The sequence below is a fragment of the Pleurodeles waltl genome, chromosome 4_1 (assembly GCF_031143425.1).
Source record: "Pleurodeles waltl isolate 20211129_DDA chromosome 4_1, aPleWal1.hap1.20221129, whole genome shotgun sequence".
NCBI classification, from domain to species: Eukaryota; Metazoa; Chordata; class Amphibia; order Caudata; family Salamandridae; genus Pleurodeles; species Pleurodeles waltl.
The window spans coordinates 82,158,483-82,183,654 of record NC_090442.1 but is presented as its reverse complement, the minus strand read 5'-3'; the positions used below and the strand labels follow the sequence as shown (position 1 = coordinate 82,183,654).

The following is a 25,172-nucleotide window of genomic DNA, read 5'->3' as shown; positions in this document are numbered from 1 at the left end:
ACTGTCCACACCAAAGTCATGGCAATGAAGGGGCCCCCTGCCCAGCATCGTCGGAATGGGCATCGTCCACCTAGCAGACAATGCGCATTCTGAGGGTGCTAGTGTGTGAAGAGATATTGGCCACAACTCCCCTAAAGAAGTTGAGGCCAATATCCTAACACTGTTCCTGCCTGGGAGCCCAGAGAGAATGCGTATTACAATGTTCCAGCCAGTCTGCCTGGCAGGAACATTGTAATACACTTGGGGGGAAATGTCACCACCATTGCGGTGGTGTCTCTCCCATGAGTTTGGCGGTTGAATGGTGTCTTATTTTGTTAACTGAATTTAGCTCTATTTTTCTAACCAGGTTTTGATTATGTTTTTGAAGGAATTCAACAGATGACTGTCTTCCAGTACAGCAGGAACACACAGTTTTGTTCTTTTCTGGGACAGGCAATGGGCTACTGAGTCTTGGCCACAGAGCTGGTTATACCAGAAGAGAAGTATTACTTTCTTGGCTTATTTTCCTCTGGCTGTTGCCCTGATATTGTGGGGGAAGCTTTTAGATAACAGGAAAGTGTTTTTTCAGTATTAAGAATCGAACACTGGTGTCACTGGTGAATTTGGAAAAAGCCAAAGATTAGAAAATTCTTGCTCAATTGCTTGAAGCTCAACATTTTATTTAAGGTGAGATATGTACACAGTGTGGATACAAATATAGTAGATGCATTATATCATTAATGCCTTTATTTCGACCATAGGCCATGAAAGTCCAAATAAATACATTATACTATAAAATTACTTAAAAAATTCATCTCCCAAAAACGTTTAAGTAAACACACATAAAACGTTTGTGACATCAATGCACACATAAGGATAAATAGATACAAACATAGTTACAAGTGTCGACAAGGTGCTTGGTATTGTGCCATACAAAAGTAATATATACAAACTACTCATCATACTAAAAAAGGCTAATAACAAAAGACAACCTAAAATACATAATAACAAAAGACAAGCTAGGATACATAAATAAGGAGAATATATGCAACAAAGACATTTAAGATCACATCCTTGTATCATTTTTCATTGAGGCACACAAGATGTATACAGTACACCAATACAGCCAACAGTTGTGCACTACTGTATACTTGCAAACAAGGCCCCTGATAACCGTAAAATACTTAATGAGCTTACTATCCTAGACAGAGTTAACATTCAAATCATTATTAAAGAACACCTATTACTTTTCCTGCAAGCTTGTTAGAATGGATCCTCCAGGCCCACATCAGAAGCCTTGCAACAGCGAGAACGATGTATTCTGTTGTGTCATATTTAAAGATTCTGCTCACTGACTTCAATTGGGTTATGCCCACAAGTTCGCACGCCGGAATAAACCACCTCCTTCACGGGTGGCATAATTTGGACAAAAAACAGAAAGTGGTCATCTCTTTCAACAGTAACCAAGCTCAATGGGCACTCTGATGTCGCTACACCATGCTTGGCCCATTTGCTTGTAAAGGAGTTCAGGAGCAAGATTCCGAGTCAATACCTCATATACAGTGTTCTCACTATGAGGGGGTGTATCCTATTCAAATACGAGTAAAATTCATAGTGCCATTTATGCGACAATAATTTTTCACTTAATTTGCCCGCTGCGAGCCCATGATATTAGAAGCATCCTATGGTCCCAATATACTTGTTTAACCTTAATAAGGATGTTTTTTTTCAGATCAGCAGCTGATTCCCAGAATTCTTGCATCTCAATTTCCATGCTTAAGAGTTTGATTCTTTTCAACAAGGGGGTCCGGGTGTATTTATCAATTCCAATAAACTCCTTCAAATCTTCCCTCTAAGGGCCCAATTCAGCTGCAGTCCACAGCCATATCCCTATATGACAGTAGTTTTAAATTGATGAAGTGGTCAATTCTTTGTAAGGAAAGATTCATATGAAGAGGAGTAAGAGGAGTACTCTGTTGGAGGCTCAACAGTGATCTTAAAATAAATATTTTCAATAGCAACCAATGAGGACACATCTACCCATCCCCAGAGTTCAGCTCTTCAAGATGAGGAGAAATGACACCACTTGATATGCTCCTGTGCTTCCTCACTATTGCTGAGGATCTTTGATGTAGGACCAATTTGCTCTTCTCAAATTGGGGAGCCCAGGATAAGTTGGCAGCAAGTCTAATGCCCAGATAACCAAAGCACTTGACTTGCTCCAATGATACTCGATCCAGCCACATTCTGCCTGAAAGATTTATGATGGTTTAAATACATAAACTTTAGAGGGATTCACCTCAAGGCCTCTAGCAGAACAACAGTTTTGCAAAGCTATCCAACAGTGCTTGCAAAACGAGGAGCTTGGCATCTGCGAGTATTGGTGTGCTCATGCCCGTAACTCTAGGGGTATTGCATCTACATTGGGCTAACCAATTCACCACTCCATTAATATATAAACTGAAAGGTGTAAGAGCTAATATGCAACCTTAAATAAACCTAGTTTACTGGAATCTTGGTGAATAAATCCCCCTCATTATTCCACCTTATCGGGTCAAAGAGTGTTAGAATGTAAAAAACTAAGAATTCATAAGAACTCCACAGGGATGCCATAGGCTTGCAAGACATTCCATAGGCTATCCCTTGACACAAAGTCAAATGCCACTCCTAAGCCAACAAATGCAACATAAGGATGTTCCCACTTAATAGTTACATACTTTCCACGTATCAATAAAAAGTGTAGGATTTGGTCCAAGGTACGAACCCTTGGTCTGAATCCAACTTGACAGTCCGAAACTATCCTATTTTTTAACATCCAGGAGTGTAATCTTGCCAGGACCTGTCTGCTGACGATTTTTTTACTTTTTCAGTCACAGTGGCAGAGGTTCCAATGGCTAGGGCTGAGAGCAGGATCAATGAAGACCAAAATGCTCTGGGAACTCTGGGAGCTTGGGAGATAAGAGTGCTTGATAACACTTAAAATTCAATAGCTTTGTCCACTAAAAAGGCATACAAGCCAGCATGGATGGAGTTTCTAAATTCTGGAGCGTGTAGGAGAGCATTGTATTAAATGGAATTTTCCATCAGTCAAGGAGATGCTGCGCAGTTTGTGATTGGACAGATTGAATTTGTTTTTTCTGCGGTCAACATTTTGAGTAAGATGGCAGGAGTATCATTTTGCAGTATGTGCTTCTAGAGATTTTGGAGTTGAGTGTGAAAATAGCACAGATAGTGGTTAAAAAGTAGTGGAACTGAAGGTGAGGTTTGCTGGATACTGGAAATTAGCTGGGCTGGTGCAGGTAAATGACTCAGTTTTCCTGGTTGCAGAGAAACAAGACTGTTTTTGCATGGCGGGGCTCAAATGCGAGGCGAACACAGCTTAGGGGGTCCAGGATATGGTCAAGGACCATGCAGATGCACTGAGTGAAGGTAACAGGGGATTGTTTTGTTGACGTCAGGGGGTGCATGAGTTTTGACTCAGGTTTTGAACATGAAGGAAAGAGTATTGAGGAATTTTAGGAGATTAGGTGGGATTTGGAGTTCTACAATGTACTAGTGAGGTTTTTAATAGTTTTGTAAAACATTTTGCCGAGGTGGCTATTTAATGATTCAGCTGCCAAACTATTAATTCAGCCTTTTACCCCTACGATCAATGTGGAGCATCTTCCTTGGTGCTCTGTCTCGCCTAAAGTGTTTCCTATCTTCAAGATGGTTGTTATATCCCATTTCCTAAACATTCAAGCCCTCCTTCATGTTTGAGATTACTACTTTCCCATACCAGTGTTTCCAGTGTAAAATGTCCTCTCTATCACATCTTTGCCTGCGTTCTGTGCTTGGCCTTGAGGGTTGTCAGTATATTGCTTGGGAGATGCTGGGGTATTCACTTATCATGGATTTTAACAGCATACCCTTCTCTACGCATGCCTCGTTTGTCTATTCTTAGGCCGGAATTTAAGAAGGGCCTAGCGCCAACTGGTGACACATTAGCATCATTTTTGAACCCTAATCTGGCATTAGATTTGAGAAAAAGCTGCTACATATTGACAAAGTTGCACAATGCATGCATTGCACTACTTTGTAAAGCTTTGTGCCACATTATGCCTCCTCCAGACATAATGTGTGCAAGAAGGGATTCCCCCATTAGGAGGCTCAGAAAAGTGGAATCTATGAGATTCCACCTCGCCATTTTTAGCATCATGTTTAATGCCTGCTCAGAGCAGGTGTTAACATGAGGCACACCATTATTTATGAGGAGCCTCTATGTACTTTGCAGGATTAGTGCCAGCATTTTTGGCACTAATCCTGCAAAGTACCACAATAGTGTCAAGAATTATGATGCTATTGTTCCTAACCTGCTCCATGATGTACCGCATATTAAATACGGCACACACATGGGGCACAAGAAAAGTGGTGCGTCATGTAATGAAGCACCACGTTTCTTAAATCTGGGCCTTAGGGCCAGATGTAGCAAAGTTGGAAATTGGGACTTGCAATTTGCGAGTCGCAGCGACTCGCAAATTGCAAGTCGCAATTTCCAATGCAGAACGATGTCTCAGACACCGTCTGCGACTCGCTATGGGGTCGCAATGACCCACCTCATTAATATTCATGGGGTGGGTCGCAAATTGCGGCCCCATAGCGAGTCAAGGCACTCGCAAACATGGAGGCCTGCTGTCGTCAGCAGACCTCCATGTTCGTGACTGCTTTATCAATAAAGCAGTTTTTTTTTTTTAAGTGTAGCCCGTTTTCCTTAAAGGAAAACGAGCTGCACTTAAAAAAAAAAAACGAAACCTTTAGTTTCGGTATTTTTTCAGGGCAGGTAGTGGTCCCTTGGACCACTACCTGCCCTGAAAAAATTGTTTTGGGTCCATTCGCAAAGAGGAAGGGGTCCCCCAATTTGCGAGTGGGTTACCATCCACTTGAAGTGGATGGTAACTGTGATACCATTTGCGACCGCATATGCGGTCGCAAATGGTATTGCATGCCACTCCGAATCGCCCTTCCTATTGCGATTCTGAAATGCATATTGTGAGTCGGTCCCGACTCGCAATATGCATTTCTGCATAGCAAAGAGGCATTTGCGCCTCACAAACGGCGATTTTCGCCGTTTGCGACGCGCAAATCCTTTGTTAAATCTGGCCCTTCATCTCTTGTTGCACTGCAAAGACCCAAAAATTAACAGAATAGGAGAAATGATTGGTAATGTGCTGCATGACTACACAATCCTATGTGTGATGCAGAGAGCTCAATGTTTATTTTAAAAATATTTAAGTGAGGACCTATTCTAAAAGGGGTAATCAAGTGCTATATATAAACAGTATAAATATAAAAAAATACAATAAATAACAATAAATAACAAAGAAATCCATGTAATAAATGTATTAAGCAAAACATTCTTAAGACACAATACAGACAGAAACGTGGAACAGAAAAACCATGAAAAAAAGACGTATAAAAGTACCAAAAAAATCTGCTCCTAAGTGGATAATATTTATCATTCTCAAACACTGATTGTGTGTTGTTTCTAGAGCCTCCATGCTACTCCTAAAATGTGAAGAAAGTCTCCTTCTTCTGAGGAAGGAGTTGGAGTCTCATATCCCGCTTTCCCTAAAGGTAAATAACTATTGTCTATAAAATATGCTAATCATTTGCTTCTACACGAATCTATGATTATTTCTCAAATCACTTTTTCAGGTAAAATGATTCAAAACCAATTGAAAAACTGAAATTACATTGCAAGTGAGTGTTTTTTAATCGAGGGCGACAGACCCTTTTGATTTAAAAGGTCTTTTCATCTTTTTTAACCTTACAACCACCCTACAGCTTACCTTATGTCTTTCACATCGCTCTTTTAACTCTGTGCTCCATTCTCTCAAAAATGTTTCCTTTCATTCATTTAATTTAAATCATACTAAAATTATTTCTTATTAAATTGGTTAAGACACCACATTATTCCAAAAAGTTGTCTTTGAAGGAAACCGAGGGACATATTTATCAAGTAGTTGTGTCGGCATTGCGCCATGCAAAGGGGCACAAAGGTGACACAACTACTAAGGTGAATTTATCAAGACATACAAGGCCACCTTGTGTGGCCTGCGTGGCTTGATAAATCTAGAGCACAACAATGCAGCGTAAATCGCTGTGTTGCATTACTGTGCCCCAAAGAGGCATTCCCTGGATGGAGCGTGGGTGTTCCCATGCATTCACCCATGAATTTTGGTGCATTCATAGATTTACCATTACAGGTAGTCCTGGGAATGTGTTTAAATGCTATGGCTCCACAGGTGAGTCATAATGGAGAGAAATATCTCAATTTCTCCTCGTTTTTCCTCTTTCTATGAGTGCTGTGTTCTGCAGCACACCTAGAAAGAGGGAAGTGTCTCAGAGGATTGTTTTGTGCAGGTAGGTGTCCCTTCCGCCACAAATACAATCCTGTCTGCAATGCAGGCACCCTTGCAGAATGGGGCAAGGGTGCCTGAGTTAGCGCTAGGCAGCCAAAAGGATGCCAGAGTAAGGAAAGGAAGTAATGCACCATACTATAGTAAATTTGGTGCATTCCTACCTTTACCCTTTCACACAGCACAGCAAGGTGACTGGCTGAGCTGTGTAAAATTGTGCAAAATGTGCCTCCAGATGTTTACAAGAAAATATACACTGCTAATCCGTAGCATTTCCCAGCAACGCTCCAAGGTTTGTCTGGCATCCTGCTGGTTGAAAATAATATCCTTAATTTTGCTGCTGTTCTTTAACTTCTTTAGTGTGGGCGTCACACTACCTCCCTTGTGCGGGTCATGACCAGTGACCGACACCAGGGAGGGGGTTAAAAAATCCTCTGGTGCGTTGCAGAGGATCTTTTTTTATTTGAAAATACCCCGGGAGACACAGAAAATCTTCTGTGTCTCTCCCCCGCCTCCCTCCCCTTTGTGACATCAGCATGCCACAAGGCACGATGTCACTGTTTTGTTTTCTCCATTGGAGCAGGAAGCAGCCTTGCATCCGCTTCCTGCTCCAATGGGGAAAACAGCCCCAAACGGCCTCCCCAACGTCCAAGAAGGCCTCGTTTGAAAGGGGAGACTATCCCCTTTCATATGAGGCCTTTCTGAATAGGTTTCCTGGCCCTCAGGGATTTCACTTGGGAGGTCGGCCCCCTCGGCAAACGGGCCCCCCATTATATATATTTTTTAAATGGTAGATGACCCTGGGGGCGACCCCCTGTGGGGCAATATTTTTTTTTTTGTAGTTGTAGTTGCATGGTTTCCCTGGGGACTACTGTGGCCCCCAAGGAAACCATACAGCTCCTAAAAAATATATATAGATCTCTCTCTCTATATATATATATATATATATATATATATATATATATATCGTCACCTCCTGCTCCGTAAGGGGCAACAGACCCTGCAGGGCGGCATGGGTTACTGGGGCGAAGCATCCCACAGAAAATATCTCCCAAACACAAAAACTGTGCATTATGGGAGTTGGAGTTTGGTTATTGAAGTTACATGACTGTATTTAAAAAGCACTGGCTCACTCACACCTGCTATTACTTACCTGTGAACAAGGCATGCTGTTGCCGAAACGCGTCAGGATTTTTTGTCTTGCTGCTCAGAAATGCTATTAAATGCTTGTATTTTAACATGGACCATGCCTGGGCTTTTCGTGTTTGGGAGATATTTTCTGTGGGATGCTTCGCCCCAGTAACCCAGGCCGCCCTGCAGGGTCTATGGCCCATTACGGAGCAGGAGGTGACAATGATAGTTTTATGGAAGGGGCCCTACCCGCTCACCTTCATGCAAACAAGGCATTTATCTGAGAAATATATTGTGATGGAGGTGAGCAAGGGATGGGAGGGAGACAGTGTGCCTCCACTCTTACTTTTCATGTATTCCTTGTATTGCTGTTATCATGCTGGGCAGCAACTGTAAAAGCAAGTGGATTATCAAGTAATGGATACCTGATACACATAAGAACATTTGTATGGTGATCTGAAGTGCCTGTGACACTATTGCAGCTATATGGAAATTAAGCGCTCCAGTTCAGGAAGTTATTTATATGGAACTGTGCATTATGGGAGTTGGAGTTTGGTTATTGAAGTCACATGACTGTGTATTTAAAAAGCACTGTCTCACTCACACCTGCTTTTACTTACCTGTGAACAAGGCATGCTGTTGCCGAAACGCATCAGGATTTTTTTGTCTTGCTGCTCAGAAATGCTATTAAATGCTTGCATTTTAACATGGACTGGTGCCTGGGCTTTTCATGTTTGGGAGATATATATATATATATATATACATATATATATATATATAGAGAGAGAGAGAGAGAGAGAGAGAGATCTATATATATATATATATATATATATATATATATATACACTCATATATAGATCCATAAATATATATATATATATATATCTATCAATCACTTTGGTCAATGCGTGTGTGGTTTCCCTGGGGACTGCGATCAGACCCCAGGAAAACAGGTCCCACATATAAAAGTGATCTATATATATATCTATCTATATATATATATATATATATATATATATATATATATATATATATATATATATATGTATATATATATATGTATATACAGATATATATATATACATGCCACTAGTTGTCTTGCAGTTGCAGCTTGCGTCTTCAAAGCAATGTACATACTTCAACTGGCACGTTTCTACTGTCGGTTTTAGGCAGCAATTAAAAAGTCAAGTAAGTCTTGTGATTATGTTTCTGCTACAAAAGGATCAGACTTTTGTCTAATGGTAGTTTTGATGCCATAAAGTAGCACAGAAGGTTCATATGTCTACTGCAAAGATCAAATCTGTATTTTATGTAAATAGCTGAGTACATTAGTAAAGTCAACCATTACCTGCGCTACAATACAAATTAAATGTATGTGCGGGGGGCTATGGAAAGATGAAGGGCACTTTTGCTGGGTGGTAGTGAGGGAATCCAAAGAGGATGTCATGGGAGTGGGAGCACCAATAATGATTGTTGGACTGGGCGCTAGAGGTGCTAAAGACTGTGACAATTGGTATGTGACAAGGTGTCTTTTTTTGAGTGTCTTGAAAGATCATGCTGATTAAGGGAAGAAGTGAAGGTAAGATGACCTCTACTGTTGCACGTATCACACACACACCCACCAGCAATTTTGTGACTGTCTACATAGGCTAGTGTTTTATAGCAACAGTTTATCCAGTAGCAGAGATGGCATCTCGTTAGATGCCCTCACTCGGGTTATAAAAGACAGCTCTGACGTGGGGTCAGAGACTGAGACAGCAGATACTGAGACTACATCTGAGGGATAGGACAATGGCCCAGACTCTGAGAGTGATTTTTCAGTTGAAGGAGTCCCATTCGATAACTCCTCTTCCAGTGATTATGAGGGAGGTGATGAGGACAGTCCTGCTGTCCCTTCGCAAGCACAGTCTGTGCAATGGGACAATAGCGGGTTAGCCCAACCCAGAGAGCAGGTGCATGCGGCGTCAAGCACAGAGAGAGTGCTCTCTTGGGAGCTCACCAATTTAGTTCAGCCCCAAATTCCACCGCCTAAATCGTATTGTGGAGACATCAAAATGATCTATCACAAAACAAATTAGTTTTGTAAGGCAGGCACCTGTGTTTTTGGTCTGGGGCTCGGCAGCCATATAGGGAAACATAACAAACCCAGACATTGCTGGAAACTAGACATCCAGGGGAGTCAACAGATGTGTGACTTGTGTGGATTTCCCAAAGTTTTCTTACCCAGAATACCCTACAAACTGAACTGTTGGATGAAAACGTTATTACTTTCTGCATTTCTGTCACACAAACTACAGGAATATGCTGGGATCCACAAAATTCCTACCACCCAGTGTTTCCCCACCTGTCCTGATAAAAAACACTACCCTACTTGAGTGTCTGTACCTAATGCCTGCATCAGGAATGGATCACCCCAGGGTCAACAGTTGCCCTCATGTTACAATGACTGTTGTGTGATCTATTCCTGCTGCGGGCTCTATGCCTACACACACAAGTGAGGTACCATTTTTATCTGGTGACTTGGGGGAATGCTGGGTGGGAGGACATTTATGGCTCCTCTCAGATTCCAGAACTTTCTATCACCGAAATGTGAGGAAAAAGTGTTTCTTTTGCAAATTATTGAGGTTTGCAATTGATTCTGGGTAACAGAACCTGGTGAGAGCCCCACAAGTCACCACATCTTGGATTCCCCTAGGTGTCAAGGCTTCAGAAATGCACAGGTTTGGTAGGTGTCCTTAGGTGCTGGCTGAACTAGAGGCCAAAATCCACAGCTAGGCACTTTGCAAAAAACAGCCCTGTTTTCTTTGGGAAAATGTGATGTGTCCATGTTGTGTTTTGGGGCATTAACTGTCGCGGGCACTAGGCCTACCCACACAAGTGAGGTACCATTTTTATCAGGGGATTTGGGGGAATGCTGGGTAGAAGAAAATCTGTGGCTCCTTTCAGATTCCAGAACTTTCTGTCATCGAAATGTGACCCCATCTTCGTTTCCCCTAGGTGTCTAATTTTTTAAAAAGCACAGGTTTGGTAGTTTTCCTTAGGTGCCGTCTGAGCTAGAGGCCAAAATCCACAGCTAGGCCCTTTGCAAAAAACACGTCAGTCAATGTAAAAATGTGATGTTGCGTTTCCTGTCGCAGGCATTAGGCCTACCCACGCAAGTCAGGTACCATTTGTATTGGGACACTTGGGGGAACACAGAATAGCAGAACAAGGGTTATTGCCCCTTGTCTTTCTCTCCATTTTTTCCTTCCAAATGTAAGCCAGTGTGTAAAAAGACGTCTATTTGAGAAATGCCCTGTAATTCACATGCTAGTATGGGCACCCCAGACTTTAAAGATGTGCAAATAACCACTGCTTATCAACACCTTATCTTGTGTCCATTTTGGACATACAAAGATTTTCTTGATACCTATTTTTCACTCTTTCAGCTAATTAATTGCTGTATACCCGGTATAGAATGAAAACCCTTTGCAAGGTGAAGCTCATTTATTGGCTCTGGGTACTTAGGGATCTTGATGAACCTACAAGCCCTGTAAATCAGCAGACGTAATGGTGTATTGCTTTAAAAAATCTGACATTGCAGCAAAAAGTTACAGAGTAAAACACGGAGAAAAATGGCTGGTTTATTCAGCTCAATTTCAAGATTTTTTATTTCAGCTGTTATTTTCTTAGGAAAACCTTGTCGGATCTACACAAATGACCCCTTGCTGAATTTACAATTTTGTCTACTGTTCAGAAATATTTAGCTTTCTAGGTTTGAGCATTGGCTTCACACCCATTCCTGTCACTAACTGAAAGGAGGCTGAAAGCACAAAAAAATAGTAAAAATGGGGTATGTCCCAATAAAATGCCAAAATTGTGTTGGAAAATGTGGCTTTCTGATTCAAGTCTGCCTGTTCCCGAAAGCTGGGAAGGTGGTGATTTTTGCACCGCAAACCCTTTGTTTATTGTATTTTCAGGAAAAAAAACAAAAGCCTTCTTCGGCAGTCCTTTTTTCGCATTTTAAAAAAAAAAAAAAAATTGTTGCTGTTTTTTGGCTAATTTCTTGGCCTCCGCAACGGGAACCCACAAACTCTGGGTGCCTTTAGAATCTCTATGATGTTGGCAAAAAGTGAGCAAATTTGGCGTCGATGGGTTATGTGGACAAAACGTTATGAAGGCCTAAGTGGGAACTACCCAAATAGCCAAAATAGGGCTCAGCACTGGGGAGGGGGGCAGAGGGAGAGAAGGCCCAGCAGCTAAGGGGTTAACATTATCTGAGTGCAGCATATTATTCGAGTGACCCATCAACAATATTCATTCCTAATTAAAATAACCTCACTGTTCTTTCAAATACCCACACATCATTCCTAATACTAAGGTATTCAGGGGCATATTTATACTCTGTTTGCGCCGGAATTGCGTCGTTTTTTTTTACGCAATTCCGGCGCAAAACTAACTCCATATTTATACTTTGGCGTTAGACGCGTCTAGCGGCAAAGTCCATGGAGTTTGCGTAATTTTTTAGCGTGGACACCTACTTTGCGTTAATGACATGCAAGGTAGGCGTTCCCATCTAAAAAATTGACTCCGAGGCATGTGCGCCGTATTTACACTCCCGGGCAAAATTCACGCCCGGGAGTAGGCGGGTCAAAAAAAATGACGTACGGCCGCTTTTGCGCCGTTTTTTAGCGCCTGGAAAAGGCAGGCGTTAAGGGACCTGTGGGCTCTGAAGGAGCCCAGAGGTGCCCCCCATGCCCCCAGGGACACCCCCTGTCACCCTTGCCCACCCCAGGAGGACACCCAAGGCTGGAGGGACCCATCCCAGGGACATTAAGGTAAGTTCAGGTAAGTATTTTTTTTTATTTTTTGGGGTGGCATAGGGGGGCCTGATTTGTGCCCCCCTACATGCCACTATGCCCAATGACCATGCCCAGGGGACAGAAGTCCCCTGGGCATGGCCATTGGGCAAGGGGGCATGACTCCTGTCTTTGCTAAGACAGGAGTCATTTCTATGGGGGTTGGGAGTCGAAAAAAATGGCGCAAATCGGGTTGAGGCGAAAAATTTGCCTCAGCCTGACTTGCCCCATTTTTTCACGCCCAAGCTCCATATCCCCCTACGCCGGCGCTGCCTGGTGTACGTCGTTTTTTTTCACGCACACCAGGCAGCGCCGGTGGCTAACGCCGGCTAACGTCATTGATTAAATACGGCGCCCGCATGGTGCTTCAGAATGGCGTTAGCCGGCGCAAATTATTTTGACGCAAAACTGCGTTAGCGCACTTTTGCGTCAAAAAGTATAAATATGGCCCTCAATGAGAGATGAGTAGTATTGGCACGAACATGAGTCTGCACATTCAGCCAACTTCTTGTTTCTCCTAACTTAAATAGAAATTGATGATGAGGGAGGAATCCCTGTGGGCTAATTGGAAAAAGAGTTGTGTGCTTCTAATGCCATTAAAAAATGTATGTAAATAATAATGCAAATGTATTTTATATTTTTATTTTAGATGCACAACGAAGTAAGCAGATGCTACAGCACTATTGAGTTAATTTTGAAAAAATATTTAATGCTTTTAAAATATATTACATTTCATTCGAATTCTTTTTTTCAGAAATTTAAAGTTAACAATATATTTCCATCTTAAGAAAAACATATTTTCATTCTGCATTAATAATTATATTTTATGTATGAAAATTAATATCAATTAATTCTGCTTTATAATTATAAAAATATTGCTATGTTATGTTTTAAAATCCACATAGGGCATTAAAATATTTGAAATTAAATAATAGATATGTACTTTTTTATAATTTATCAAATTTTATGTATGTATATTTTAAACTATCTTAAATAATTTCATTTAAGTTAACATTGCTTTTTTTTACGGGGATTTATTTTAATTACCTACCTCCATTATTTTCTGTGGAAGGGTGTTGCCGACCTAATAGTTGTCCACAAGTGGTGCTGTACTTTTGTTTAGTAATAACCTACATCTAGAGTTTGGGAGTAGCAAAAAGTAGGAAACTTAGTCAAAAGTCTTACTTAACAATTGTAAGTTGCCTTTGTGGACCAGGTCCTATATATTTTAACTTGATGTCCTAAAATACACGTTGGTTATTTTGGCATTGTAAATTTAAGTTAAAAAAGATGCCAAAATTGCCAGCAATGTTAAATGATCAGTATGCTAGCAGATGCATGCATGGAATGCTACCTTGGAAAACATTACATGTTTGAAGAATTCATTTGTCATTATGTTATGTTTTAGAGTCTAAAAGGATGGTTTGCTTTGAAATGATATTAGATTTTTGATGTAAAGTGTTTTATATTCATATACAAAAATAGAGAAATGAAGTTCTGAGCCAGGTTACTGGAAGTTTATTAACAGAGTAATTCTGTTTAAAATTATGGTAACAGGAATACTAATGAAGATTTACTAATACTGAAATAACAGTTGTGTATTATTTGAATGCATCAATGTGCTGTTTTAATTCACTTGCATTTTCCTAAATGAGGCCTACTAGGCCCTGTATTCATGATTGTGCAGAAAATTGTGTCATCTTGCTAATGTGTACCTTTCTTCCAAATTGTGTTGCCATGAGAAGGCTAGCTTGGAAAATAGTGCCTATTTTTTTAGACATAGTTAGTTTAGAAAGTCAACCTTGAGGATGGAGCTCTAGGACTGCGAACTGGCAATATACATAAATTGTTACAATCTTGCACAGAAGAATACCGATGGACACTGTTCTCTTGACTAACCATATTGGTGTTTCAAGTTGGAGTTGCATGATTGATTTCTATTGGGTGTTACCCATTCAACTTCAGGTGGAGTGATGAACTGGCGAATCATCTTGTCCTACGAACTTTGATGCACCACTGTCCTACTGAATTTTGTTCAGAAACGAGAGAAAAATCCTGGGGATGTTGTACCTGCACTTCCCCATGTAGGATCCTTTGGACCCATTCCATATTGTATACTGCACCCCTTGGGCTCTGAGAGTTATTGTCCTCTCTTCCCTTGCCTCTTTGATATGCCTTGCTGAGACTTAGAGATTTCTCCCTAGCCCACTAAAGAAGACTTTTGACTGAGCTTCTGAAATGCTGATGCATTTTCCTTTTTATTTCACTTATGCCCACCTTATATAGTGACCTGTTGCCCAAGATTACCTTTTTTCAAATTCTCTTTGCCCTTTTTGTCCTTTTGTCCGTTGTCCAAATGTGTTCCGCCCAGCGCATGTTATTCCCTGATTGGCTAATCCCAATGGCTTTCCCTTGTAGAAACTAGCTAAACCTTGATTACTTGAATTGCCTTAATCCTTATTAAAACTGAGCAATGCTTGTTTTCTATTCATCAGATAATGTTATTGATGTTCCGTATTGCTAGTGCGGATTGCTTATTTCTCTTAATGTTCGTTCCCCTGAACTTGTTTCATCTCCTTAGTCAACCATTGGTGATACTGTATCTTTAAAACTTTGTCTTGAGAATTGCCTACATCAGGGTTCTGCAAAGTCGATCCTGGAGAGCCAGGTCCATGCCAGATTTTTACCATATCCACATTTAGAAAACTGTAGATTTCTGAAACATCTTTTTTCTAAATGTGGATATGTTAAAAATCTGGCATGGACCCGGCTCTCCAGGACCGACTTTGCAGAACCCTGGCCTACATGACTTTGAACTTAAGTTTGTAACAGAACCCCTTAACTTTATTCCCAACTGGAGTTTTCCTTGTCTGGCAACATTAGTCATACTGTGTAATTTAACTGATTTATATTGAAATTTTTTGTTTGGTTTTCCACATTATTATACTGGTACCAAAGATCCATTCATCTCTTCAGGCATTGATTCCTGTGAAGGAAGAAAATGCTACAATGCACAGTGGAGTGCTATACATGACAAAACGCTATAATTAAATAAATATTTGACTGACAGGAAAAATAGATGGGTTGTGGACAGTTAATGGATTGTGATTTAGTATTCTTTAGAGAGGTGAATCTTCAACTCATTTCTAAATTGGAGCAGTGCTGCAGTGGTCCTGATGGAGGCTGGAATGTTGTTGAAGATCCTGGGTACAAAGATTGGGAATACTTAGGGCCATATTTATACTTTTTGACGCAAAACTGCGCTAATGCAGTTTTGCGTCAAAAAAATTAGCGCCGGCTAATGCCATTCTGAAGCGCCATGCGGGCGCCGTATTTATTCAATGACGTTAGCCGGCGTTAGCCGCCGGCGCTGCATGGTGTGCTTGAAAAAAAACGACGTACACCAGGCAGCGCCGGCTTAGGGGGATATGGAGCTTGGGCGCCAAAAAATGGGGCAAGTCAGGCTGGGGCAAATTTTTCGCCTCAACCCGATTTGCGCCATTTTTTTCGACTCCCAACCCCCATTGAAATGACTCCTGTCTTAGCAAAGACAGGAGTCATGCCCCCTTGTCCAATGGCCATGCCCAGGGGACTTCTGTCCCCTGGGCATGGTTATTGGGCATAGTGGCATGTAGGGGGCACAAATCAGGCCCCCCTATGCCACAAAAAAATAAAAAATAAAAACGTACCTGAACTTACCTTAATGTCCCTGGGATGGGTCCCTCCAGCCTTGGGTGTCCTCCTGGGGTGGGCAAGGGTGACAGGGGGGGTCCCTGGGGGCATGGGAGGGCACCTCTGGGCTCCTTCCGAGCCCACAGGTCCCTTAACGCCTGCCCTGACCAGGCGCTAAAAAACGGTGCAAAAGCCGCTGGACGTCATTTTTTTTGACCCGCCCACTCCCGGGCGTAAATTTTGCCCGGGAGTGTAAATACGGCGCACATGCCTCGGAGTCATTTTTTTAGACGGGAACGCCTACCTTGCATATCATTAACGCAAAGTAGGTGTCCACGCTAAAAAATGACGCAAACTCCATGGACTTTGGCGCTAGACGCATCTAACGCCAAAGTATAAATATGGAGTTAGTTTTGCGTCGGAATTGCGTCAAAAAAAACGACGCAATTCCGGCGCAAACAGAGTATAAATATGCCCCTTACTGCCCTGTATGTGGTAATTTTGACACTTCTTAGTCTGCAGTCTGATGATGTCCTGGCTGCGGGTGTGCCAAGAACCACAAGAGAGGGTGAGCTTGTTTGCAGGATAAGCAGATGTGCTGGTAGTGATGATTCTGTAAATGAAGGTGCGGGCCAGCAAGGGGAGCCAATTTAATTCCTTCAGGATGAAGAATTCCATTGGATTAGGGTGATGTGATCATATTTCTTAAGGCACTGTATGAGATGTGCAACAGTGTGCAAGATGCCCTTCAGGGGTGCCAGTGTGCAGTCAGATAGACCATTAAGCAGTGTGTTACCAACATCCAGGTGGCCCTGTGCTCCAAACTCCAAGTCAGGCCTTCAGTCACTGAAATGAAAGTTGAAATACCCCAGCAGATCAGGATTGTAGATATATATAGCAAATTCCTTTCTCGTTTGTATAGCCATTGGACAAGGTTCCTCCTGAAGCCTTTGTTTTTTTTTTTTTTTACTAGTTTGTTATTGCCAGTAGTAGGACTATTTGCTCTCTACACTTCTCTCCATGGTTCTTTTTATTCTCCTATAGGCTTATCATGGTCGTGTCTGTTCCGTTCAATTTCTATTTGACTCCTACCTAACAGTTTAAAAAAGTGCACCAATAGGACGTCTTGGTGCAATCGAATTTGACTCTTCAAACATTTATTAGTTGGAAATTCATTTTCTATTGGGTAGGTTCTCCTTTTTTCCTTTTTTCACTTTGTAATACTAGATTTTTTCGCCTCACAGATATGGGCTTTCTGGGGTGTCTTTCATATCACCACCTGGAAGTTGTTTTTATGTCCACACTTCTACAGATTTCTACTCTACTATTAGTATAAACCATGGTTATTCGTCTTTTTTATTCTCTATAGTTATTTTCTATTATATTTTTCTATATTCTACAGTAATGGTTTAATCTGGGTTTACACATTTTCTTTCAGCCTCACCGGTTTTACGCCTTCTATAAATTATTTTTTTTGTTTCACTCTTTTTTTCTTTTGTGTCTGTGGTAGTACTGTATATAAAATTACATATATTTGTCCAAAGTGATAGAAAAAATTCCATTTGATTTTTTCTTCTCTTTTTGTATATACAGTTTGCAGCCTTGAGGAAGTCTTGTTGACGAAACACGTGTTGGCTATTATTTCTCTTGATTTATGATGGACATTATCACATGGAATAATTTTGGATGAACAATAAATACAACAACACAGCAATTTCGAACTGGAATCTTCATTGATACATACGGAAATAAATTGGATGTACATGGTGTGCCCTGGTATATACTTATGAACTAAGGTATATGTGTGTTTGTATATATATATATATATATATATATAAATATATATATATATATATATATAATTATTTATATATTTATATATATATATATATATATATATATATATCTCATTCATATATATATATATATATATATATATATATATATATATGTAGGAATACACTGTTTGTTTTGACAATTTGGTGTGTGCCCTTTACTGTGCTCCTGTGACAAGGGGTTGCACAAATACCTTACATATTGCCTTCTTAGATAAGTCTGCCTGCTCTGTGCCAAGCTGCGAGAGCACAGGTTGATTTAAGTAGTGTATCTGACTTGCCCTGACTAGAGTGGTGGGCCCTGCCTGGCGTAGGTGCATTCCCTTGCCAACCAGGAACCCCATTTCTAACAGCCAGCTAAAGCTTTACCCTGGGAAATAGTGTTTGGGGGTTAATCAATACAGATACATGCCAACATTAAGGCCCTCATTACAACCCTGGTGGTCAGTGATAAAGAGGCGGTAATACCGCCAACAGGCCAGCAGTTACAAAAATGTAATTATGACCACGGCGGAAACCGCTCAGACAGACAGCCACTGTAACACACTGACCGCCACGGCAGAATCAACAAGCACCACAGCGGTTGCCGCCAACATCTATGTGGAAGACCAAGTACCGCCCACACTATTATGACCGGCCTATCTGCCACCTTTTCCGGGGCAGCACCAACGACATCAAAAGCCTGGAGGAAACAGATCTCAGAAGTCAAAGGACTCACCTGTGGAGACTCAGGGAACAACCACAATGCCATAGAGCCTGAGCTGCACATAATCTCCATGCTCGTCTACCTTCTGCTGCATTATGAACATCAACGCCGGCGAAGACGACCACGGTGAGTACTGCCGCCAAGCACACAAGGGAGGGGGGGAGGAAAAAGAGAGTGACACACACACGCAACACGCAACACCCACACCCTCAACACCATACACACAACCAGATGCAGCAACATTACACATTCACCCCGTACTCCTCAGGAATAATGCAAGGACAAAATGATTTGAAGAAAATTAGTGTAATATAACAAAATACTATGAATAAGTGCATCAAAATCCAAACATTATTCATATTTACAAATGTAGGGACACTGCCCAGTCCTCAATGTCCGTGGGCCACAGGGCCACATCACATAGGCCAAGTCCCCACCTCACTCCTGGAACAACACGGAGAGAACACTGCAGGGGTATCAGGTCGAAAATAGACAGGCACCTCAGGGGGACGGGGAACAGGGGGGCACCTCAGCCATAAGATGGTACAACGCAACTGGTCCTGGATGGGTCTACATGCCCACTGCTTGGTCCTGGGAAGTGCAAGGCCACAGTGTCTCAAGTGGGTGGTTTGCTCACTGCTTGGTCCTTGAACCACCATGGTTGGTGGTGGGGGCTCTGAAGGTGTCCCAGCACCATGCCTCCTGTCGTTCATATCAGCAGCCAGCTTTTCCCTGTAGCAGCTGGGGGTGCCTCCTTGCCCTTCCTAGACTGTGGGATGATGTGTGGTACTTGTGTTTGCTGAACTACTCCTGTGTGTTGTCCTGTGTGCATGCTGGTCTGTTGAGTTGAGGGGAATGGGATTGGGTAGAGGAAGTTGGAGGGGGAGGCTAGAAACGGGGACAATGGCTGCCATCAGTGAGGAGGTCAGAGCCTGGATTGATCTCTGCTGGGCTGCCATGCCAGAGTGAATGCCCTCCAGGAATGCATTTGTCTGTTGCAAATGGGCTGCCAGCCCCTGGATGGCATTCACAATTTTTGGCTGCCCAACAGAGATGGATTGTAGGAGGTCAATAGCCTCCTCACTCAGGGCAGCAGGGCTAACTGGGGCAGGGCCCGAGGTGCCTGGGGCGAAGGAGAAGCTCACCCTCCTGGGTGAGCGGGCACGGGAAACACGCTGAGGGGCTGCTGGGAAGGCGGTGCTGGTACGGGGTGGCAGCGGTACCTGTAGTTGGGGTGGGTACAGAGGTGTCCGCCACCACCAGGGAGCTTCCATCAGAGGAGGTATCACTGTCAAAACTGTCCACTCCAGTCTCTGCCGTGGTGCTCCCCTCGCCCTCCGTCCCACTGGTGCCCTCACCATCGGTAGATCCGGCCTCCTGGGCCATGTGGGATGCAGCTCTCCCCGTCGCTGGTGCCTCTGCTCCTCTGCCAGATGATACTAATGCACATAAGTACAGGGTGCGAAAACAAAAAGGGGGGGAGACAAAGGATACACTTGGTCAATGGCGGCAACAACACCACCGTTGGCGTACATGACACACACACACAGGGAACAGCCCTGCACACTAGGCAATGCCCTAACAGTAACAATTCTAGTCACCAGCCCAGGGACAGAGACATCTAACGCCAATTGCAGCATACCTGAGACCCACAGACCTCTGCCCAGTAGTCGATGTCTCCTAGCTTGGTTGAAGGAAGTTTACATCAGACCCTGCCCAACATGGGACCTATCTTGCAATGTCCGACCTGGCCTTGGGGCACCCACAGGCCCACATCCCCCACCCGGATGCCACTCCACCACGCGCAAGTAGTATATTGGGGCACTGTACTCATCCCCTTGTGGCTTCTGTGATGCCCCCAAGCGCCCATCCAGCTCCGGGTAGGCCACCGCCAGTATGTGGGCCATCAGGGGGGTCAGGGTTCGATGGGCACCCCTTCTGCATTGGGAGGCCATCCCCAGCTGGGCCTCAGAGGTCTTCCGTGCCCAGCATCTCAGGTCCTCCCACCATTTCCGACAGTGGTTGCTCCGTCTGCCGTAGACCCCCAGGGTCCGCACGTCCTTGGCGATGGCGCCCCATATACCCTTTTTCTGATGGGCACTGACCTGCAGAGAAATACATATAGGAAAAGGACCGTCCTGCCTGTTACACTAATGGCCCACCATAGCCCTCACATCCCTTTACGCACAGACATGGCCCACCATACATGCAGCACACTGCCCAGGGGCCTTCCACCAATCCCCCCTACACGAGGCCTTCACACACACCACTCCATGCATTCATGCCCCATGCATCGTGCTCACAGTGTACACACCTGTTGGTCTGGAGGCCCATACAGCATTGGTACTGGGGTAGGACCCCATCCACCAGTCTCTCCAACTCCGCTGTGGTGAAGGCATGGGCCCTTTCCCACAGTGACACGAGCTATGATCGGTTTCAGACACAGGTCACAGCAGCACATGCAGTGTAGGTCCTCTCCTGTTGAAGGTCAGGTAGCAAGTGAGTGAACAGATAGAAAATGGCGGTCACGTTGGCGGCGGTGCGTACCGTCACCGCTGGCATACATCACCATTGGGCACTGTTACACATAGGAATTGCACAGCGGTTCTTGACCGCGTCCCGCAATGGCGCACAACGTCTGTGGAATTACCTCATTTCCACATGTCGCTCCTAACAGGACAGGCGGATGCCTTTTTCGGGGGGTGGGCCCGCCATGGCACCTAACTGCGTCACAGTACACTTAGGCACCATTTGTGCCTATCTAACAATATACTGTTACAGTCACAACATGCAAGGAAGTGTGGTGTTTGGAAATATGGGATACTGACCAGCTGCTCACCGTTTTGCCCCCGGCGGATGAATAGGAGATGGAGATATCCTCCGATGTACAAGCCCCTGGCGGAGTTGGCAACAATGGAGGACAGTCACATTATCTTCACCTATAGACTGGACAGGGCCACAATCACAGAGATGTGTGCCAAATTGGAGCCTGACCTGATATCTGCTATCTGTCACCCCACAGCACAGGGATTCCCCCTCTTGTGCAAGTCCTATCTGTGCTCCATTTCCTGGCAACTGGCTCCTTCCAAGTGACAGTGGGCTTGGTAGCAGGAATGTCCCAGCCAATGTTCTCAACAGTTCTGACCAGAGTGTTGTCTGCCCTGATTAAACACATGCACAGCTACATCGTTTTCCCCCAGGTGGAGGATTTGGCCATAGTGAAAGCTGATTTCTATGCAATGGGACATATCCCCAACATTATTAGGGCTATTGATGGTACACATAATGCATTTGTACCCCCTGGAGAAATGAACAAGTGTTCAGAAATCAAAAGAGCTTTCACTCAATGAATGTGCAGATTGTGTAGACCAGTACATCCCCCATGTCAATGCAAAGTATCCTGGGTCTGTGCATGATGCCTTTATCCTGAGGAATAGCAGCATCCCATATGTGATGGCTCAACTCCAGAGGCACCAGGTGTGGCTAATAGGTGAGCCCTGGTTCCTGTTGTTGTATGGGTATGGTGTGGGCCCTCAGGGTTAGTGTGTGTCTAACAGTTGTCCCTCAATATTTGCTGGTGACTCTGGTTATCCCAACCTCTCATGGCTACTGACCCTGTGGGGAATCCCAGGACAAGGGCAGAGGAATGTTACAATGAGGCACATGGGCGAACAAGGAGAATCATTGAGAGGACATTCAGCTTCCTGAAGAATAGGTTTCGTTGCCTCTGTCTGATAGGTGGTTCCCTGTGCTACTCACCCAAGAAGGTCTGCCAGACCATCATGGCATGCTGTATGTTGCACAACCTTGCGTTACGTCACCAGGTACCTTTTCTGCAGGAGGATGAGGCTGGAGATGGCCGTCTGGCAGCAGTGGACCCACATATAAGACTGTGTAACTTCACTTTTAATTAACAGTTTTGTGTTTGACATCGTCACTGGCAGGCTGATTTTCCCACTTCTATGGCCACCACTGTACCCTTTGGCATCTCTATTCGCAGATATTTGTGCCCCACTATCGCTCCTGGTGTGTTGATTGCAGCCAACTACAGGTCATTCCTATGGATACATTACTGCACAGTTGTATTGCAGTGTTTAAAGCTTGTTAAATGAATGCATAGCTCAATCATTTGACAGACTCCATACTTGTATTTTTTCAAATGGTGTTTATTTAGGTGCTAATTAAAGGGGGATGTGCAATGGGCTGGGGTGATGGTGGCGGAAAGTCAAGAATAGAGTCCAGTCTATGTGGATCACAGGTACATTGTCCAAGGGGGCATAGGAAGTGGAGTAATGGCAGTTCAAGGTGTACAGGGTGACAGGGTGGGACACAAGGGTGACAATCAGGAGTCTTATTTCCTTGCAGGGATCTTGGCAATAGTCTCTGGCTTCTGCCTGGGCCGCAGGTGGTTCTCCTTCTGCAGGAGGAGGGGTGCTGGTGGTCCTATGGCGGGGCCTCCTGTTCACTAGCGGCAGCGGAGGTGGAGAGCTGTTAATTGGTTTGGCTAGTGGTAGGGGCCCGGTGGTGTGCCACTGCCTTCCTCATACTGTTGGCCATGTCTGCAGCACCCCTGCAATGGAGACCAGGGTGGTGTTAATGGACTTCAAGTTCACCCTGATCCCCAAGTACTGTCCCTCTTGCAGCTGCTGGTTCTCCTGCATCTTGTCCAGTATCTGGCCCATCGTCTCCCGGGAAGGGTGGCATGCTCCCAGGATCTTGGTGAGTGCCTCCTGGAGAGTCGGTTCCCTGGGCCTCTCCTCCCCCTGTCGCACAGCAGTCCTCCCAACTTCCCTGTTGTCCTGTGCCTCTGTCCCCTGAACAGTGTTCCCACTGCCACTTACCCCAGGTCCCTGATCGTCCTGTGTTTGTGGGGTGGCCTGGGGTCCCTATAGTGGTGGACACACTGCTGATTGATGCGTCCTGAGCCAGAGGTATGGGCCCGTTGGGTGGGTCCTGTGCTGGTGCTTCCTGAGGGGGGAGGCTCTGTGGTGGTATGGGACTGTGCCTGGGTAACCGACTGTCCGGAGATCCCTAAGGGGCCAGGTTGGTCATCCAGATCCAGACATCCAGAGCTGCTATCATCATTGTTGGCCTCTTCTGGGGGGGGGGGGGGGGGGGGCTGGATGTCGCTGGCACCTCCTCTCCGGTGACGTTGGCTGGGGGACCTATGGGGATGTAAATGCAGTGTTATTGTTTCTGCGTGTGATATCTTGTGCATGGGTGTGTTGCCCTCTATGGTTGTTATTGCCCTGGCAGCTTTGCCTTGTGTGAGTAGGTATTTGGTGAGCTTGCTGTTTTCCTCTAGTGTGCATGCTTTAGTGATGGGGGTCCATGCAGGTCTGTGATGGGGGTCCATGCATTAGTAGAGCATGCAGAGCTTGGTAATGGGAGTGGTGGGTTGTGATGGTGGGGGTGTGTGGAAGGTGTTGGAGTGATGGGAGTGAGGGTAAGGGTGGGGTATGTAATGGCATGCAGGTAGGGGGGGGTGATAGTAATAGAGATTTGACTTACCAGAGTCCAGTCATCCTACTACTCCTGCCAGGCCCTCAGGATGCATGATTGCCAAGACTTACTCCTCCCACGTGGTGAATTATGGGGGAGGAGGTGGGGGTCCACTGCCAGTCCTCTGTACAGGGAGTTGGTATCTTTCTGCCACGGAACGCACCTTCCCTGTAGGTCGTTCCACCTCTTCCTGATGTCATCCCTTGTTCTGGGGTGCTGTCCCATGGCGTTGGCCCTGTCCACGATTCGTCGCCATAGCTCCATCTTCCTAGCAATGGATGTCTGCTGCACCTGTGATCCAAATAGCTGTGGCTCTACCCGGATGATTTCCTCCACCATGACCCTTAGCTCCTCCTCTGAGAACCTGGGGCATCATTGTGGTGCCATGGGTGTAGTGTGAGTGGTGTGGGTGAGGGTGTGCGGGGTGATGTGTTGGGGTGTGTGATGTAAGGTGCTGGCGGTGTGTGGCTGTGGTCTTGTCTGTGGTCTCGCTATCTCTCTTGTGGCACTTGTTTGTAGTCATAAAGGGTTGTAGGTAATGTGGGTGTGTGTTTTATAGTGGTGTGGGTGTGTTGTGTGTATGGATGTCAGGTGTGTGTTATTTGAATTGTCCAATGTAGTGTTGTTTTGTATGTGTGTGTGTATTTTGAGCGCGGTGATATGTAGCGCCAATTGTTTACCACGATTGAATGTCTGCCGCAGTGATTCCTGGGTCATAATGTTGTGGGCGTAGTTCTGTTGGTGTAACAGTGTGGGTTTTGCTACTGCCCGTTTCTCACCGACCTTTGGGCTGGCGGACTTGTGTGTGTGGCTGTCTCGTGACGGATTGCTATGTGGGTGTCATAATATGGGTATCGGTAATCCGCTGCGATGGTGGTATGTTGGCGGCAGTCAGCATGGTGGTAAGGGGTACTTATCGCCAATGTCATAATGAGGGCCTAAGTTCTTGCATATATAATGTTTAACTACTAGGCACTCTACCTTAAGTGTTACAAAGCCTACAAAGTGTGTAAAACATTCTATATTCAAATGTACATCTCATATCTGTCAAAAATAAATATTTTAGCAGGTTTGTTATACAGGTATGACTTATGCCATGTTTTCTTTGTCA

At 44.3% G+C, this 25,172-nt stretch overlaps 1 protein-coding gene across 2 annotated transcripts in view; it reads left to right on the top strand.

Moving 5' to 3' along the window:
- The window catches only part of LOC138288428 (glycine N-acyltransferase-like protein 3), a 165,276-nt gene that overhangs the window by 59,096 nt on the left and 81,008 nt on the right, over nucleotides 1-25,172 (top strand). Inside the window, exon 2 of one of the 2 annotated variants that reach the window (XM_069229978.1) lies at nucleotides 5,508-5,592. The exons of the other annotated variant lie outside the window; for it this stretch is intronic. Within the exon in view, the coding sequence (XP_069086079.1) occupies nucleotides 5,515-5,592 (78 nt within the window). The 5' untranslated portion in view covers nucleotides 5,508-5,514. The remainder of the gene's footprint in view (nucleotides 1-5,507; nucleotides 5,593-25,172) is intronic. 2 annotated transcript variants of the gene reach the window in all.